This window comes from Raphanus sativus, unplaced genomic scaffold, assembly GCF_000801105.2.
Source record: "Raphanus sativus cultivar WK10039 unplaced genomic scaffold, ASM80110v3 Scaffold0327, whole genome shotgun sequence".
Taxonomy (NCBI): domain Eukaryota; kingdom Viridiplantae; phylum Streptophyta; class Magnoliopsida; order Brassicales; family Brassicaceae; genus Raphanus; species Raphanus sativus.
The window spans coordinates 1-18355 of NW_026615647.1; the positions used below are offsets into that span (position 1 = coordinate 1).

Sequence of the window (18355 nt, forward strand, 5' to 3'; positions counted from 1 at the left end):
AGTACTCGTGATCCTTTGCTTTCTTATCCTGATCTGGTTTCTCTTACTCATGATGCTTCATCTCAACACTCCCCCTCAAGCTTGACCATATGGAACAAAGTCAAGCTGGAAGATCAGAAGCATTCCCTCATAAAACCTTGATGTGCAAAACCCAGTGGGACAAAAAACACATCAAGGAAAAAGAGTAGAACACTTCATGATGAGGGGATCACTGAGATGAAAGGTCCACAAGTCCAAGCCTTGAATGGATGGACTCGCAGACTTTAGAACTTGCAGCCTTGGTGAAGATATCTGCCAACTGATCCTCACTTCTGGTGTAGCATGGGAGTATACCTTCTGCTCAACAGCTTGCCTCACTTTGTGACAATCAACTTCAATGTGCTTGGTTCTCTCGTGGAAGACAGAGTTGCTGGCAATGTGTATAGCCGCCTGGTTGTCACAATGCATGGTGATAGGTGTTGTGAACTCAATCCCCAAATCCTTAAGCAACCCCTTGATCCAGATCAACTCACTTGTCAGCTTCCTCATTGCCCTATACTCAGCTTCAGCACTTGAACAAGACACAACCTTTTGCTTCTTGCTCTTCCAAGTCACCAAGTTACCTCCAATGAAGGTGCAATAGCCAGTAGTTGATCTCCTATCAACTCTATCTCCTGCCCAATCAGCATCACAGTATCCAACTATCTCGGTGCTCTTGTTACACCCATCCAGATTCCCTGTCCTGGTGCTTCTTAGATACCTTAGAATCCTCTCAACCATGCCCCAATGATGAACTTTTGGTGCTTGCATCTGCTGGCTCACTTGGTTCACGGCAAAGCATATATCTGGCCTTGTGATGGTTAGATAGATGAGTTTTCCCACCATTCTTCTGTACCTCTTGACATCTTCAAATGGTTTGTCCTCAAACTCCCCCTTGCGCAATACCTTGTACCCATCTTCCAATGGAGTCTTTGCTTTCTTTGCACCTAGATCACCTGCCTCACTCAACATATCAAGTGTGTACTTTCTCTGGTTTAAGAATAGCCCCTCTTTAGATCGGCATATCTCAATCCCTAGAAAGTACTTTAGTTCTCCCAAGTCTTTGATATCAAATGAGGATTTAAGAAAAGCCTTAGTTAAGATGATACCTTCTTTATCACTGCCTGTAATGATAATGTCATCCACATATATCAGGATGACTATGATACCTTGTTCCGTGGTCAGTGTAAACAAAGTGTGATCAGCTTCAGACTTGTTGAATCCTCTTCCATTTAGTGTTGTGCTGAGCTTGTGGTACCAGGCTCTTGGAGATTGCTTTAACCCATAGATTGCTTTCCTTAGCCTGAGAACATTTCCTGGTTGTACAAGATCTTCCATACCAGGAGGTGGCCTCATGTAGACTTCATCTTCTAGTTCACCTTGTAGGAAAGCATTCTTGACATCCATCTGCCATAGATCCCACTCTAGGTTTACTGCCAGTGAGAGAACCACTCTGATCGTGTGAAGCTTTGCCACTGGTGCAAAGGTATCCAAGTAATCCTCTCCATAGACCTGAGTGTAGCCTCTTGCTACAAGTCTTGTCTTCCTCCTTTCTGGCTTTCCATTGGCTCCATACTTGATTGTGAAGAGAAGCCGGCTTGTCACTGCTTTCTTTCCTTTGGGAAGCTTACTTTCAAAGTATGTTCCATTCTTTTCCATAGCTCCCATCTCAGCTCCAACAGATTCTCTCCACTCCTCATCCTGCATAGCTTCCTCATATGTCTTTGGAATCCATTCTTGATCCAATTCAGTGATGAAGGCTTGATGCGCCACTGGATACTGAGCTAGAGAACACACCCCTTGAGTTGGATGGGCTACTGCTTGATTGTTGAAATACACTCTTGTATTCATCCAGTCTGAGGCTGGTCTTCTTTCCCTTGTGCTTCTCCTAAGCATTGGTTGAGCTACCTGCTCCTCTTCCATGTGTTCCTCAACTTGTTGCTCCTCAGCTGGTGTATTTGCATTTCCATCCTGATCATGAACCTGATCACTGTGTGGTGATGTTTCTTGATTCCCCCCTTCAGGATTAGGATGGGAATCCTCACTTGCCGGAGGAACCTCTTCACTCACAGCTACTGGAGGTTGATTTCCAGCTCCAGCACTCCCATCTTCAGAACCACCAGCTCCATCACTCTGATGTTGACTCGGCTGAGGCATATGGATGCCAAGAGACTCCATAATTCTTCTCAAATTGTTTGCCCTATCAGTGGAGGATTGAGAGAGGTCCTTGAGCTCATCCCAACTCTTCTCATCATAAAACCCTCTTGATTCCACAAACTTGACATCTCTTGACACATGAACCCTCCTCATGTTGGGATCATAGCATTTGTAGCCCTTCTGAGTAGTAGAGTAGCCAATGAATATAGCCTTAGTGCTTCTGGCCTCTAATTTGTTCCTCTGCATACCTGGCTGTAACACATAACACAAGCACCCAAACACACGCAAGTGATCAAGAGATGGTTTCTTGTTGTTCAATACCTCATATGGAGTGAGATCATCTAGCACTCTTGTTGGGGTCCTATTGATAAGGTAACATGCTGTCATGACTGCATCACTCCAGAAACGTTTGGGCACATTGGTATAGAACATCATACACCTTGCCACTTCCATCAAATGTCTATTCTTCCTCTCAGCTACACCATTTTGTTGTGGTGTATAAGGGCAACTAGTTTGGTGGATGATGCCATGCTTTGCAAGGTGATTTTTGAATGCATGGCTTGTGTATTCTCCTCCATTGTCTGACCTGAATACTTTGATCTTAACATTGAATTGGTTAGTTATATAGTTTTGAAAATTTATGAAAGCATCTAGCACCCTATCTTTGGTTTGAATCATAGTCAGCCAAGTGTATTTCGATTTCTGATCAATAAAGGTGACAAAATACTTATGATTCTCCCTAGATATGCATGGTGCAGTCCACACATCAGAATGAATAAGATCAAAGCAGTGTTCATAAATCGTGGAAGACTTAGGAAACACAGTCTTGCAATGTTTGCCAAGAATACAAGCTTCACAGCCATCATTTTTAAAAGAAACATTAGGCAATAAAAGGTTCAGAGCCCTAGAGTGTGGATGACCTAGTCTAGCATGCCATAATACATTATTGTCAACAGGAATTGAAATGAAAGCAGTAGATAAATCAGCTGCCGGCTTGATGTCTTCAAGAAGATACAAGTCTCCCTTGCTCACACCATTGCCAAGCAACCTACTAGTCTCAATATCCTGAAACACAACCTCGTTAGTGAGAGAATGTAAAGATTAAGGAGAGATTAAGAGAAGATTATGATAACCATTGTGAGAATTCAAGAGAAAGAGAGAGAGGAGTTTGCGAGAGAGAGAAGTAAAGAAAGAGGAAACTGTTTCCTTTATTGATTTAGTTCATCACACACATACATAAATAGCTAAATCGACATACAAGAAGAAGTAATAAACAAAGGAGCTCAGACTGCGCAGACTGAGCTTGGATAGTGACAGCTCAGGAACGGCTATGAGGCAAAGTGGACATGTGATCTTTATATTAAACAACTCTTTGCCGACATCCCTCCTTTGTCTTGACCTTCCAACGGTATTCTTCTTCTCCTAAACCTTCCTTGGCAAGTCACTCTTTGCTTCCTTGTGGCGGTTAGGATTATTTGAATCCGAGAGAGGCAATGCACATACTTGTAGAACAAGGCATTGCCATCCAAGCTCATCTTGATATATCTGATCTTGTTTATCTCCTTATGTCTTCATGTCAACACTCCCCCTCAAGCTTGACCATATGGAACAAGTCAAGCTTGGAAGCCATGAAGCAATCCCTCATTAAAACCTTAGCTTGGCAAAACCCAATGGGACAAAAACCAAGCCAAGGAAAAAGAGTAGATCACTTCATGGAGGAGAGATCAGTGACATGAGAGGTCTATGAGTCCTAACCGTGGATGGATGAACTCACAGACTTTAGTGCTTGCTGCCTTTGTGAAGATGTCAGCAAGCTGCTCCTCACTTCGTGTGTAGCATGGCAATATCACCTTCTGCTCCACTGCTTGTCTAACCTTGTGGCAGTCTACTTCAATGTGTTTGGTTCTTTCATGGAAGACTGAGTTGCTGGCAATGTGTATAGCCGCCTGGTTATCACAATGCATAGTGATTGGTGAGGTAGTCTCTACTCCCAAGTCCTTAAGCAGTCCCTTGATCCAAATCAGCTCACTTGTGAGCTTTCTCATAGCTCTATACTCTGCCTCAGCACTTGAACATGAAACCACCTTTTGCTTCTTGCTCTTCCAAGTCACCAAGTTGCCTCCAATGAATGTGCAATAACCAGTAGTTGATCTCCTATCAATTCTGTCTCCAGCCCAATCAGCATCACAATACCCAACTATCTCAGTGCTCTTGTTGCACCCCATCCATATTCCTTGTCCTGGCGCCTCTCTTAGATACCTTAGTATCCTCTCCACCATGTTCCAATGATGCATCTTGGGAGCTTGCATATGCTGGCTCACCTGGTTGACTGCAAAGCACACATCAGGTCTTGTGATAGTGAGATATATCAGCTTCCCTACCATTCTTCTATAGTGCTTCACATCTCCATAAGCCTTGTCTTCAATCTCCCCCTCACGCATCACTTTGTATCCATCTTCTAGTGGTGTTTTAGCAGCTCTTCCGCCAAGATCACCAACTTCTTTTAACAAATCCAGAGTGTATTTCCTTTGAGACAGGAACAACCCTTCCTTTGATCTGCATATCTCAATCCCAAGGAAATACTTGAGCTCTCCCAAGTCCTTGATGTCAAATGTTGCTTTGAGAAACACCTTGGTTGAGTCAATCCCTTCTTTGTCACTGCCTGTGATGATTATATCATCCACATAGATGAGTATAACAATGATCCCTTGCTTGCTGGTCAGAGTGAACAAGGTGTGGTCGGCTTCAGATTTCCTAAAACCCCTTCCATTCAGTGTTGAACTCAGCTTGTGATACCAGGCTCTTGGAGATTGCTTTAGCCCATATATTGCTTTCCTCAATCTCAAGACATTTCCAGGCTTGACCATGCTTTCCATTCCAGGTGGTGGGCGCATGTATACTTCATCTTCTAGCTCTCCTTGTAAGAATGCATTCTTGACATCCATTTGCCAAAGATCCCACTCCAAATTCACAGCAAGTGAGAGCACAACTCTTATGGTGTGTAACTTTGCTACTGGCGCAAATGTTTCTAGGTAATCCTCACCATACACTTGGGTGTAGCCTCTTGCTACTAGCCTGGTCTTCTTCCTTTCTGGTTTCCCATTGGCTAGATACTTGATTGTGAACAGAAGCATGCTGGTCACTGCCTTCTTGCCTTTGGGAAGCTCACTCTCAAAGAAGGTTCCATTCTTCTCCATAGCTCCCATCTCATCTTCTACTGAGTCTCTCCATTCCTTGATTGCCATAGCCTCCTCATATGTCCTTGGTATGTAAGCCTCATCAAGGTTGGTGATGAACACTTGATGGTCCTTAGGGTATTGAGCTAGGGAGCATGTTGCTTGAGTTGGATGAGCAACTGCTTGGCTGTTGAAATATACCCTTGTGTTGCTCCAGTTTGATGGTGGATTCCTGACCCTTGTGCTTCTCCTAAGCGGCTGGACTTCTTCTATCCTTTCAACTTCATCAGGTACAGCCTCTTGCTCTTGTACTGATGGCACACCTTGATTGTTTTCATCCTGATCATGAACCTCTTGCGCTTGATCAGTGTGTGTTCCCTCTTGGACCTCTCTTGTTTCATCTGATCCCTCTTGACCAGTGTGAGAATCCTCTTGATTCCCCCCTTCAGGATTAGGATGAATAACTTGCTCACTCTCAAGAATCACTGGTGCTGATCCCTGACCCATGTTGATGCCAAGACTCTCCATAATATGCTTCAGGTTCAGTGCTCTATCCGAGGCTTCTTGAGATAAATCTTTGAGATTCTCCCAATCTTTCTCCTCAAAGTAGCCTCTTGATTCAACAAACTTCACATCTCTGGACACCATGACTCTCCTAGTCTCTGGTACATAGCACTTGTACCCCTTTTGTGTATTTGAATAGCCAATAAACACTGCCTTGACACTTCTTGCCTCTAGCTTGTTTCTGTGCTCACCTGGCCTTAATACAAAACACAAACACCCAAAGACCCGTAAGTAATCAATGGATGGTTTTCTTTTGTTCAATACCTCATATGGTGTGGAGTCCTCAAGCACTCTTGTAGGCGTCCGATTGATGAGATAGCATGCAGTCATCACAGCATCACTCCAAAATCGTTTAGGCATGTTGGTATAGAACATCATGGATCTCGCCACCTCCATTAGGTGCCTGTTCTTCCTCTCAGCAACTCCATTTTGCTGTGGGGTGTATGGGCAGCTAGTTTGGTGGATGATCCCATGTTTAGCTAGATGGCTTTTGAATGCTTTGCTTGTATATTCTCCCCCATTATCTGATCTGAATACTTTGATCTTAACATTGAAATGATTAGTTATGTAGTTCTGGAAATTAATAAAAGCATCAAGCACTCTATCTTTAGTTTGAATCATAGTCAGCCAAGTATATTTGGATTTTTGATCAATGAATGTGACAAAGTACTTATGATTCTCTCTAGATATGCATGGTGCAGTCCAGACATCAGAATGTATGAGATCAAAGCAATTTTCATAAATAGTAGACGATTTTGGGAAGACAGTTTTGCAATGTTTACCAAGGATACAAGCTTCACAGCCATCATTTTTAAACACAACATTAGGTAATAAAATGTTCAAGGCACGAGAATGAGGATGACCTAATCTAGCATGCCACAATACATCATTATCTAAGACAGGAATTGAACTAAAAGCAGATAAATTTGAACTGGTCTTGATGTCTTCAAGTAGGTACAAGTCCTCCTTTGTAACACCTTTGCCAATCAACTTAAGAGTCTCAATATCCTGAAACATAACCTCATTAGGGCTGAATATTACATTGCAATGTAAATCAGTAGCAACTCTTTTGACAGAAAGCAAATTTGATGCAAAAGATGGCATATAAAATGCTTTGGTATCTCTATCAAACAATTTAATGGTTCCTTCACCCTGAATGGGAATTCTATCACCATTAGCAATTTTAACATGTCCTAAAACAGGTTTAATGTTCTCAATTAACTCAGCATTACTAATCATATGATGAGAGGCGCCAGAGTCTATTATCACAGGTTTGATGCTACTAGATGCATTCATATTAGTTGTAAGAGCATGAGGAGCACTAGACAATCTATATGATGCATTTAGAGAATAACCAAGAGTTTTACCAGACTCCCTTAAGGCTTTGATGAGAGCTTCAATGTCAGATTTCTTGACATTCTCATTGTGTGCTCCATCACTAGTAGCCTTGGCGCGCATAGGGGTAGAGGTCTCTCCCACATCACCAGAGAAGTTGGCTTTTGCATCAGTTCGGAACTTCTGGGGCTTGAGGTGTGGGTGAAGAATCCAGCACTTGTCTCTCCCATGACCTTTCTTCTTGCAGTGGTCACACTCCCACACCTTCTTGTCTCCAGGTTTGTATTGTCCTTTGTTTGCTGCGCCTTCAACAGGGGCCTCTACACCTTCAGCTTTATTTGCAAGGATGAGCTCTCCCTTTCCTCCAAATAGCCCCACTGATCCTTGCTCCTTTTGTATCTGAGCACACAACTCCTCTAGAGATGGAAGCTTGTCGCTCCTCAAAATGTGCTTAATCAGATCACCATACACCGGGTTGAGAGTAAAGAGCAAGGCAAACACCTTATCTTGTTCTTTTCTCTCATTCATCACTTCCGGATCCACACTGGATGGCCTCAACATCTCCATCTCTGCCCACAGTGACCTGAACTTCCCAAAGTGAGTAGAGAAGTCAGTGTCCTCTTGGGAGAGAGTGTTGATAGCCCTCTTGACTTCAAACACCCTACTGATGTTGGATATGTTCCCATACACTTTCTTAAGTGTTTCCCAAAGTTCTTTGGAGGTTTCACAGTAGGAATAAGCTTCTAAGATAGGCGCATCTAGGCTGTTTTGAATGATTGAAAGCACCATGAGGTCCTCCTGACCTTTCTTCCTATCACCTTCAGCCGCACTAGCCTCTTCTTTGCCATCCTCTCCTAGGACAGTCTTGGTTGTAGCCTTGCCCTCCACGCACTCCCAAAGACCTCTGCCTCCTAGTGCTGTCTTAGCAAGCCTTGACCATAGCAAGTAATTTGGACCTTTTAAAGTCACTGGTATCGACACCATCTTTGAGTGAGTTTCCATTTTTGGCAAATTTTTAAGCTGGAAATCAAGAACAAGTGAAGAACACCAAGAACTTTGCCAAAAATAGAAAAGAAAGATTCAGAGTTTTGCGGAAAAGTAAGAAAATAAAATAAGAGAATTGGTTCCAAGAGCTTTTAGTGCTCTGATACCATGAGAGAATGTAAAGATTAAGGAGAGATTAAGAGAAGATTATGATAACCATTGTGAGAATTCAAGAGAAAGAGAGAGAGGAGTTTGCGAGAGAGAGAAGTAAAGAAAGAGGAAACTGTTTCCTTTATTGATTTAGTTCATCACACACATACATAAATAGCTAAATCGACATACAAGAAGAAGTAATAAACAAAGGAGCTCAGACTGCGCAGACTGAGCTTGGATAGTGACAGCTCAGGAACGGCTATGAGGCAAAGTGGACATGTGATCTTTATATTAAACAACTCTTTGCCGACATCCCTCCTTTGTCTTGACCTTCCAACGGTATTCTTCTTCTCCTAAACCTTCCTTGGCAAGTCACTCTTTGCTTCCTTGTGGCGGTTAGGATTATTTGAATCCGAGAGAGGCAATGCACATACTTGTAGAACAAGGCATTGCCATCCAAGCTCATCTTGATATATCTGATCTTGTTTATCTCCTTATGTCTTCATGTCAACAGTTAGGACTAAATATCACTTTGCACTTTAAATCATTAGTGACCTTTTTCACAGATAATAGATTAGATGCAAAGGATGGCATATAAAAGGCACTAGTATCTTTTTCAAACAGTTTAAGAGTTCCAACACCTCTAATAGGTATCTTATCCCCATTTGCAATCATCACATTTCCTAGAGCAGGTTTAACATTACTAATCAACCTAGAATCACTAATCATGTGATGAGAAGCTCCTGAATCAATTACAAGAGGCTTAACACAACTAGTTTCATGAGTTGAAGTAATACAAGCAATAGGCGATTGTAATGATGCATTAAGAGAGATACCAAGTGTGTTACCAGAGTTGTCCTTGAGGACTTTGATGAGAGCCTGGAGGTCAGACCTCCTAATAGTCTCATCCTGAGCAGTCCCCATGGCTGAACTCCCACTGAATGTTAAGGCCTTTGCATCACCAGGAACCATTGCTTGCTTTGGTGTAGATGAACCTCCCATCTCACCAGAGAAATGTGCTCTAGCATCAGCATATGGAGTTCTGAACTTCTGAGGCTTAAGATGTGGGTGGAGGATCCAGCACTTGTCCTTGCCGTGACCCTTCTTCTTGCAGTGATCACACACCCCACACTTTCTTCTCTTCTGGTTTGTAAGAGCCCTTGTTTGCCACGCCCATCTCTTCTTCTTCTTTAGCTTGGTTTGCAATGATAAGAGCTCCTTTTCCTCCAAAGAGCCCCACGGAACCCTTCTCCTTTTGAATCTGAGCACAAACATCATCAAGGGATGGGAGACTCACTCCCCTCAGGATGTGTTTGATTAGATCATTATACCCGGGGTTGAGAGTGAACAGCAAAGCAAAGACTTTGTCTTGTTCCCTTCTCTCATTCAACACATCAGGGTCCAAGGTTGCTGGTCTCAACATCTCCAGCTCTGCCCAAAGAGATCTGAACCTCCCAAAGTGTTTATCAAACTCAGTATCCTCCTGACACAAGTTATTGATAGCCCTCTTGACTTCATACACACGGTTGATGTTGGAGACATTACCAAACACCTTCTTGAGTGTGTCCCACAGATCTTTGGAAGTCTCACAGTAGTCATAGGCTTCCAAGATTGTTGGTTCCAGGCTGTGTTGAAGGATGGACAGAACCAGGAGATCCTCTTGAACTCTCTTCTTGTTCCCAGCATCCGCATCAGCTTCCACCACCTCCTTACCATCCTCTCCTAGGATAGTCTTCTTCTTGGTGTCTAAGCCTTCTTCAACAACTCCCCAGAGACCTCTGCCTCCTAGAGCTGTCTTGGTTAGCCGCGCCCAGTGTAAGTAGTTACCTCCTTTGAGGGTAACTGGAATAGTCACCATTCTTGAGTTTTCATGAGAGGAACCAGAGGAATCCATAAGAACAGCTCAAGAATAGTTGAACAAGGTGTTTTTGAAAAGAAAGAAATAACGAGAACTCTCAAGAACAGTTTGAACAAACTTTGCTATTTTTGGTAAAATCTGGAGATGAACTTGAAGAACACCTCAAGAACACCAAGAACTTTGCCAAAAATAGAACTAGAACAAGAACAAACTGTCTCACGGATGAAAAGAAATGGAGAAATCAGAGAATGTGTTTGCGGAAGTGAAAGGTCTCAAGAGCTTAGTGCTCTGATACCATGAAAGAATGATAAGATTAGAAGTATGGAGAGATGAGAGAGTAACGAGATTGAGAGACAAAGAGAATGAAAGACATCTTTTATTACTTGATACCGAAATGGTTGCATACAAAGGAGTATTTAAAGAGAGACAAATCTCTGGATACTAATAAACAAAGAGCTTGCAACAATATTAAACAAGTCTGGCGTATGGACAGAGGGGAGCAGAGTGAGCAGAGTGAAAGGGACAGGTCCCAACGGTTGGGAACCACTCTCTCCTTACTCTCACCCGTGACTCTCTTCACACTCGCCAACCATTCCTTTTACTTGGCGAGTTTCTTCTTCTCCTCTTCTCCTCTCTTAAGTCTTCACATTATTTGAATATCCAACTATGCTACCTTGTGCTCCAAGCTAGGTTAGCTGTACGGACAGACTTGTTTCACAAGTACTCGTGATCCTTTGCTTTCTTATCCTTGATCTGGTTTCTCTTTACTCATGATGCTTCATCTCAACACTATCCAGATGATTCCAGATAAGCCTGTTCGGACATATGCCATTATCTTCATGATTCTTATCAACCAGGATGAACCACGATCTAAGAAGCTTTATTTGGAACCACTAATCAGTGGAGAATAACCAGGAAGTTGAATAAGTCTCATAGGAGTTGTGAGTAAGAAGATATCCCACTTTCTATCCAGATGATTCCAGATTAGCCTGTTCGGACATATGACAAAGCTTCATGATTCTTATCAAACCAGGATAACCAATATGTAAGAAGCTTGATTGGAACCACTAATTAGTGGAGAATAACCAGGAAGTTTAATAAATCTCATAGGAGTTGTGAGTAAGAAGATATCCCACTTTATATCCAAATGATTCCAGATTACCTGCATATGGCAATATCTTCATGATTCTATCAAACCAGGATGAACCACGATCTAAGAAGCTTTATTTGGAACCAATAATCAGTGGAGAATAACCAGGAAGTTGAATAAATCTTATAGTAGTTGTTAGTAAGAAGATATCCCACTTTCTATCGAGATGATTCCAGATTAGCATGTTCAAACATATGGCAATATCTTCATGATTCTTATCAAACCAGGATGAACCACGATCTAAGAAGCTTTATTTGGAACCACTAATCAGTGGAGAATAACCAGGAAGTTGAATAAATCTCATAGGAGTTGTGAGTAAGAAGATATCCCCCTTTCTATCCAGATGATTCCAGATTAGCCTGTTCGGACATATGTGATGTGATCATGGACCAACAACTTGATAAAGATATAGAAGAGGTGATCAAGGATAAGCAAGATGAAGATGGAGATGCCTTGGTCATTCCCAAAGGTCCCATGACTCGTGCAATGACAAGAAGACTCCATGAAGCTGTTGGAAACATACTTAAGATGTCTTGGAAGCAAGAAGATTGTCTTGGTCGTAGCTTGAGCAACCAAGACACACTTACCACACTTCAAGCTGAACCTTCAAGCTGATCATCATCTAGGCAAGTGGCTTGTGTGTACTCTTTTTCCCTTAGTTGGTTTTGTCCCACTGGGTTTTCCAACTAAGGTTTTTAATGAGGCCATGAGTTCACTTTCATATCACCTAGATGATGTATCTTTGGTGCATCTCGGATGCTTTGGACCAACCACATATCTACCTTATGTTATCTTTAATCTATAGTCTTTATTTATTTCTTATGTGTTGCAAACTCTTTAAATTTTAGTCTTTGGTCTTTGTTTGATTACCAAGGGAGCGTGTTCCCTTTAATGATCTCGAGAACTTGAGCCTGTTCAAGTCTTCTCTCTATTTAAACTTGTCGCAAGCTTCTTTCTATGCAATCATCTTTTAATCAAAAACCTTGTTCTCTCTTAAACTTGTTTACGAGTTCTTGAGTGATCTTGTTGGTGTGTAGTATCCAGCAAACCCTAGGTGTCTAAGTTGGTGTGTCATATCCGATCTAGTCATCTAAAAGTGTCAAGGAGTCTTTCCGCAACTCTTTGAATCAACCATCAGTCCACTACCTTGAAGATCTTGAGTCTTTGCCTCGATCTTGCAAGGATCTATCCATATCATCCAGAGAATACATCCTAGGATCTTATTAAGTGGTATCAGAGCACTCTGGATAGGGAAGTTCTCGATTTCTCTTTGATTTTATTTGAACCCTTCGACTTCTTTTGAATCCATCGATTGATCTGTGTTCATCTTTGAGTTATTTCGCTAGATCTGATCGTTTAATTACCTATTGTTGTTGTTTGAATCAAATCCTGATAGATCTAGGAAGTTTCATCATATTTGATCTTGATCTATTTCGATTTCGTGTGATAGAAGTTATCAAGTATTGATCTTTTCAAATCGTGTTACCTTAGATCGCAAGTTTTCCTTTTAATCAAAGTTGTTTCCTTTTAAAAATTTTCTTGAACAACTTACTTGTTTTGATTGTTTCTTTGTCTCAGGTACCAATGGGGAACGAGTCAGATGAGGAAGCAGAACTTGTAAGGAAGAGTAGACTTCTAAGGGAAGAGATGACCGAGCAGTTACAACAAACTCTAATCACTACTGTGGCTGAGATGATCAAGACTAGCATCACGGGTCTTCGTGATGAGATAAGACAAGAGCTAAGACAAGCTACTGGTCAGGGCCATAGTAATGAGTCTAGGAGAGAAAGAAGAGGTCAGAGTCCACAAAATCATCCTGAACCAAGGAGAGACCGTAGAGAACATGCTGGATCACAAGAGACTGACAACTACTATGAGCGCAGCCGGTCTGAACATAGTGGTTCTTCTTCTTCTAGAGTGAGTAGAAGGCAGAGGCGTGATCATGAAGTTAGGAGACCTAAGAAAGAAGAGCTTGGTGGAGTTAAGCTCAAAATACCTCCTTTTCATGGCAAGGTTGATCCGGATGCCTACTTGGAGTGGGAGAAGAAGATTGAGATTGTCTTCAATTGTAAGAACTATACCAACACTCAACGAATCCAACTTGCTGCAACTGAGTTCTATGACTATGCTCTGAGCTGGTGGGATCAACTGGTTACCATGAGGCGGCTTAACCAAGAATATCCAGTGGAAACATGGAGTGAGATGAAGTCTCTTATGCGCAAGAGGTTTGTACCGAGCCACTACCACAGGGATCTTCACCAGAGACTAAGAAAACTCACTCAAGGAGCTAAGACCGTAGAGGAATACTATCAAGATATGGAGCTGTTGATGTTGAGAGCCAGTATATCAGAAGATAGAGAAGCTACTATGTCAAGGTTTCTTGGAGGGCTCAACCGAGAAATACAAGATAAGGTAGAGATGCAACACTATGTGGAAATAGAAGAGATGTTGCATAAGGCCATTCTAGTGGAGCAGCAGCTCAAGAGGAAGGGACATTCACGTGGAAGCTATGGGACTACTCGGTTCCAAAGTCCTAAGGAAGATAAGCCTAACTACCAGAAGGAGAGTAAACCTTATCAGAAAGATGATACCAAGCCTAGCAACATTTACAGCAAGGACAAAGGAAAGACAGGAGCCACTGGTTCCAAAACCAGAGATGTCAAGTGCTTTAAGTGTCAAGGGCGTGGGCACTATGCCAATGAGTGTACTAATAAGAAGACGATGATTCTTCTTGACACAGGGGAGTATATGTCTCAAGATGAGAAGATACATACTGATCATGAGCAGACTGAAGAGGAGTTTGAAGAAGAACCGGTCAAGGGAAGGTTGCTAGTGACAAGAAGGCTCTTGAATCTTCAAACTAAGACAGATGAGATTGAGCAGCGAGAGAACTTGTTCTACACTAGGTGTTTGGTTCAAGGGAAGGTATGTAGTCTTATCATTGATGGAGGCAGCTGCGTCAACGTGGCTAGCGAGACTATGGTCAAGAAATTGGGTTTGCAAGTTCAGAAGCATCCAAAACCATATAGACTGCAGTGGCTTAATGAGCAGGGCGAGATGAGGGTCTCTGATCAAGTAATGGTACCTATAACCATAGGGAGATATGAGGATGAGATCTTATGTGATGTGATACCTATGGAAGCAAGCCATATTCTTCTCGGACGACCATGGCAATCTGATAGACATGTGATACATGATGGCTTCACCAACAAGCACTCGTTTGAATTCAGAGGAAAGAAGACAGTGCTGGTGCCATTAACCCCTAAAGAAGTGCAAGAGGATCAGCTCCATCTACAGAAAAAGAAAGAGATTGAACTCAAAACTGATCTCAACAAGCAGCATAGCTTCTATGCCAAACAGGGAGATGTCAAACGAATTCTCTACTCTCAAAACTCTATTTTGTTGCTTGTGTTTAAAGAATCTTTGCTAACCACCACTGATCATACACCGGACCATCCGAGTGAACTAGTTTCTCTTTTACAGGAATATGCAGATGTGTTTCCAGAAGATAGTTCCAATGGTTTACCTCCAGTTCGTGGGATTGAGCATCAGATAGACTTTGTACCTGGTTCCACACTACCAAACCGACCTGCATACAGAACTAATCCAGTGGAGACTAAAGAATTGCAAAGACAAGTAGAGGAACTGATGGAGAAGGGTCATATCCGAGAGAGCTTGAGTCCATGTGCAGTACCAGTGCTTCTTGTGCCTAAGAAAGATGGTAGCTGGCGCATGTGTGTTGATTGTAGAGCAATCAACAACATAACAAAGAAGTATCGACACCCTATCCCTAGACTTGATGATATGCTTGATGAATTGCATGGTTCTGCCATATTTTCTAAGATAGATCTTAAGAGTGGATATCATCAAATTAGGATGAAAGAGGGAGATGAGTGGAAAACTGCATTCAAAACTAAGCATGGTTTGTATGAGTGGTTAGTCATGCCTTTTGGATTAACCAATGCTCCTAGTACATTCATGAGATTGATGAATCATGTGCTTAGATCATTCATAGGCATCTTTGTCGTAGTATACTTTGATGATATCCTAGTCTATAGCAAAAGTCTTGATGATCATATAGAACATCTTAGGGCTGTTTTAAATGTTTTGAGGAAAGAGAAGCTTTATGCTAATCTAAAGAAGTGCACCTTTTGCACAGATAACTTGGTTTTTCTAGGTTTTATTGTGAGTGCAGATGGAGTGAAGGTTGATCCCGAGAAGATCAAAGCCATACAAGAGTGGCCAACTCCAACTACAGTGGGAGAAGTGAGGAGTTTTCATGGGCTAGCAGGTTTCTATAGGCGCTTTGTGAAGGATTTCAGCACTATAGCAGCTCCCCTGACCGAGATCATCAAGAAGGATGTAGGATTCAAGTGGGGAGAAGCACAAGAAACTTCATTCAAAATCCTTAAAGAGAAGCTTACTCACTCCCCTCTTCTTATGCTTCCTGATTTTTCTAAAACCTTTGAAATAGAATGTGATGCCTCAGGAATTGGAATTGGTGCTGTATTGATGCAGGATAAAAGACCCATAGCATACTTCAGTGAGAAGTTTGGAGGGGCAACTCTCAATTATGCAACGTATGACAAGGAGTTGTATGCTTTGGTGAGGGCCTTGCAAACTTGGCAACATTATCTATGGCCTAAGGAGTTTGTCATCCACACAGACCATGAGTCTCTCAAGTATCTTAAGGGACAAAACAAGCTGAGCAAAAGACATGCGAGATGGGTTGAGTTCATAGAAACCTTTCCTTATGTGATCAAATACAAACAAGGTAAGGACAATATAGTGGCTGATGCACTATCTCGAAGGTATGTTCTCTTAAACACCCTTGATGCTAAGCTACTAGGCTTTGAACAGCTTAAAGAAATGTATGAAACTGATCCTGAGTTTAAAGAGGCATACAAGTCTTGTGAAAAGTTTGCTGCTGGTCATTATTTTAGACAAGATGGATTTCTCTTTTATGATAATCGTTTGTGTGTGCCTAATTGCTCTTTGAGGGATTTATTTGTTAGGGAAGCCCATGGAGGAAGTCTTATGGGACATTTTGGTATTGCCAAGACGCTTAAAGTTTTGCAGGATCATTTCTTTTGGCCTCGCATGAAGAGAGATGTGGAGAAAATCTGTGAGAGATGTGCAACTTGTAAACAAGCTAAGTCCAAAGTCCAAGCTCACGGTTTGTATACTCCTTTACCCATTCCTTATCATCCTTGGAATGACATCTCTATGGATTTTATTGTTGGATTGCCTAAGACTAGAACCGGAAAGGATTCAATCTTTGTAGTTGTTGATAGGTTCTCCAAAATGGCTCACTTCATTGCTTGTCACAAAACTGATGATGCATTGCATATTGCTAATTTGTTCTTTAAAGAGATTGTGCGTTTGCATGGCATGCCTAGAACTATAGTATCTGATAGAGACACCAAGTTTCTTAGTTACTTTTGGAAGACACTTTGGTCTAAGTTAGGCACTAAACTGTTGTTCTCAACTACTTGTCACCCACAAACTGATGGTCAAACTGAAGTAGTGAATAGAACTTTAGGAACACTCTTGCGTGCATTCATAAAGAAGAACTTGAAATCATGGGAAGACTGTTTGCCTCATTGTGAATTTGCATATAATCATGCTGTGCACTCTGCTTCTAAGTTTTCTCCTTTTGAAATTGTTTATGGGTTCAATCCCACCTCTCCTTTGGATTTAATACCTTTACCTGAGTGTGAAAGGATTAGTATGGATGGCAAAAGAAAGGCAGAGATGGTGAAACAACTTCATGAGCAAGCAAGGCGCAATATTGAAGAGAAAACTAAGCAGTATGTTAAACATGCTAATAAGGGCAAACGAGAGATGGTCTTTGAAGTAGGTGATCTAGTATGGGTTCACCTAAGGAAAGAGAGGTTTCCTAATCAAAGGAAGTCCAAGCTCATGCCGAGAATAGATGGACCTTTTGAGGTCACAAAGAAGATCAGCAACAATGCTTACAAGCTGGATCTCCAAGATGAACCAGATTTGAGGACAAATCCTTTTCAAGAGGGAGGGGATGATGTGATCATGGACCAACAACTTGATAAAGATATAGAAGAGGTGATCAAGGATAAGCAAGATGAAGATGGAGATGCCTTGGTCATTCCAAAGGTCCCATGACTCGTGCAATGACAAGAAGACTCCATGAAGCTGTTGGAAACATACTTAAGATGTCTTGGAAGCAAGAAGATTGTCTTGGTCGTAGCTTGAGCAACCAAGACACACTTACCACACTTCAAGCTGAACCTTCAAGCTGATCATCATCTAGGCAAGTGGCTTGTGTGTACTCTTTTTCCCTTAGTTGGTTTTGTCCCACTGGGTTTTCCAACTAAGGTTTTTAATGAGGCCATGAGTTCACTTTCATATCACCTAGATGATGTATCTTTGGTGCATCTCGGATGCTTTGGACCAACCACATATCTACCTTATGTTATCTTTAATCTATAGTCTTTATTTATTTCTTATGTGTTGCAAACTCTTTAAATTTTAGTCTTTGGTCTTTGTTTGATTACCAAGGGAGCGTGCTCCCTTTAATGATCTCGAGAACTTGAGCCTGTTCAAGTCTTCTCTCTATTTAAACTTGTCGCAAGCTTCTTTCTATGCAATCATCTTTTAATCAAAAACCCTGTTTTCTCTTAAACTTGTTTACGAGTTCTTGAGTGATCTTGTTGGTGTGTAGTATCCAGCAAACCCTAGGTGTCTAAGTTGGTGTGTCATATCCGATCTAGTCATCTAAAAGTGTCAAGGAGTCTTTCCGCAACTCTTTGAATCAACCATCAGTCCACTACCTTGAAGATCTTGAGTCTTTGCCTCGATCTTGCAAGGATCTATCCATATCATCCAGAGAATACATCCTAGGATCTTATTACCAGGAAGTTGAATAAATCTCATACGTGTTGTGAGCAAGAAGATATCCCACCTTCTATCCAGATGATTCCA

General features: G+C 41.8%; 1 protein-coding gene across 1 annotated transcript in view; it reads left to right on the forward strand.

Annotated features, from left to right (window-relative positions):
* Positions 1-12979: 12979 nt before the first annotated feature.
* The window catches only part of LOC130501908 (uncharacterized), a gene marked incomplete at its 3' end in the record, with an annotated part of 30045 nt that continues 24669 nt past the window's right edge, over positions 12980-18355 (forward strand). Inside the window, exons 1-5 of the mRNA XM_056996718.1 lie at positions 12980-13151; positions 13314-14036; positions 14136-15053; positions 15591-15686; positions 15885-15990. Of these exons, the coding sequence (XP_056852698.1) occupies positions 12980-13151; positions 13314-14036; positions 14136-15053; positions 15591-15686; positions 15885-15990 (2015 nt within the window). The remainder of the gene's footprint in view (positions 13152-13313; positions 14037-14135; positions 15054-15590; positions 15687-15884; positions 15991-18355) is intronic.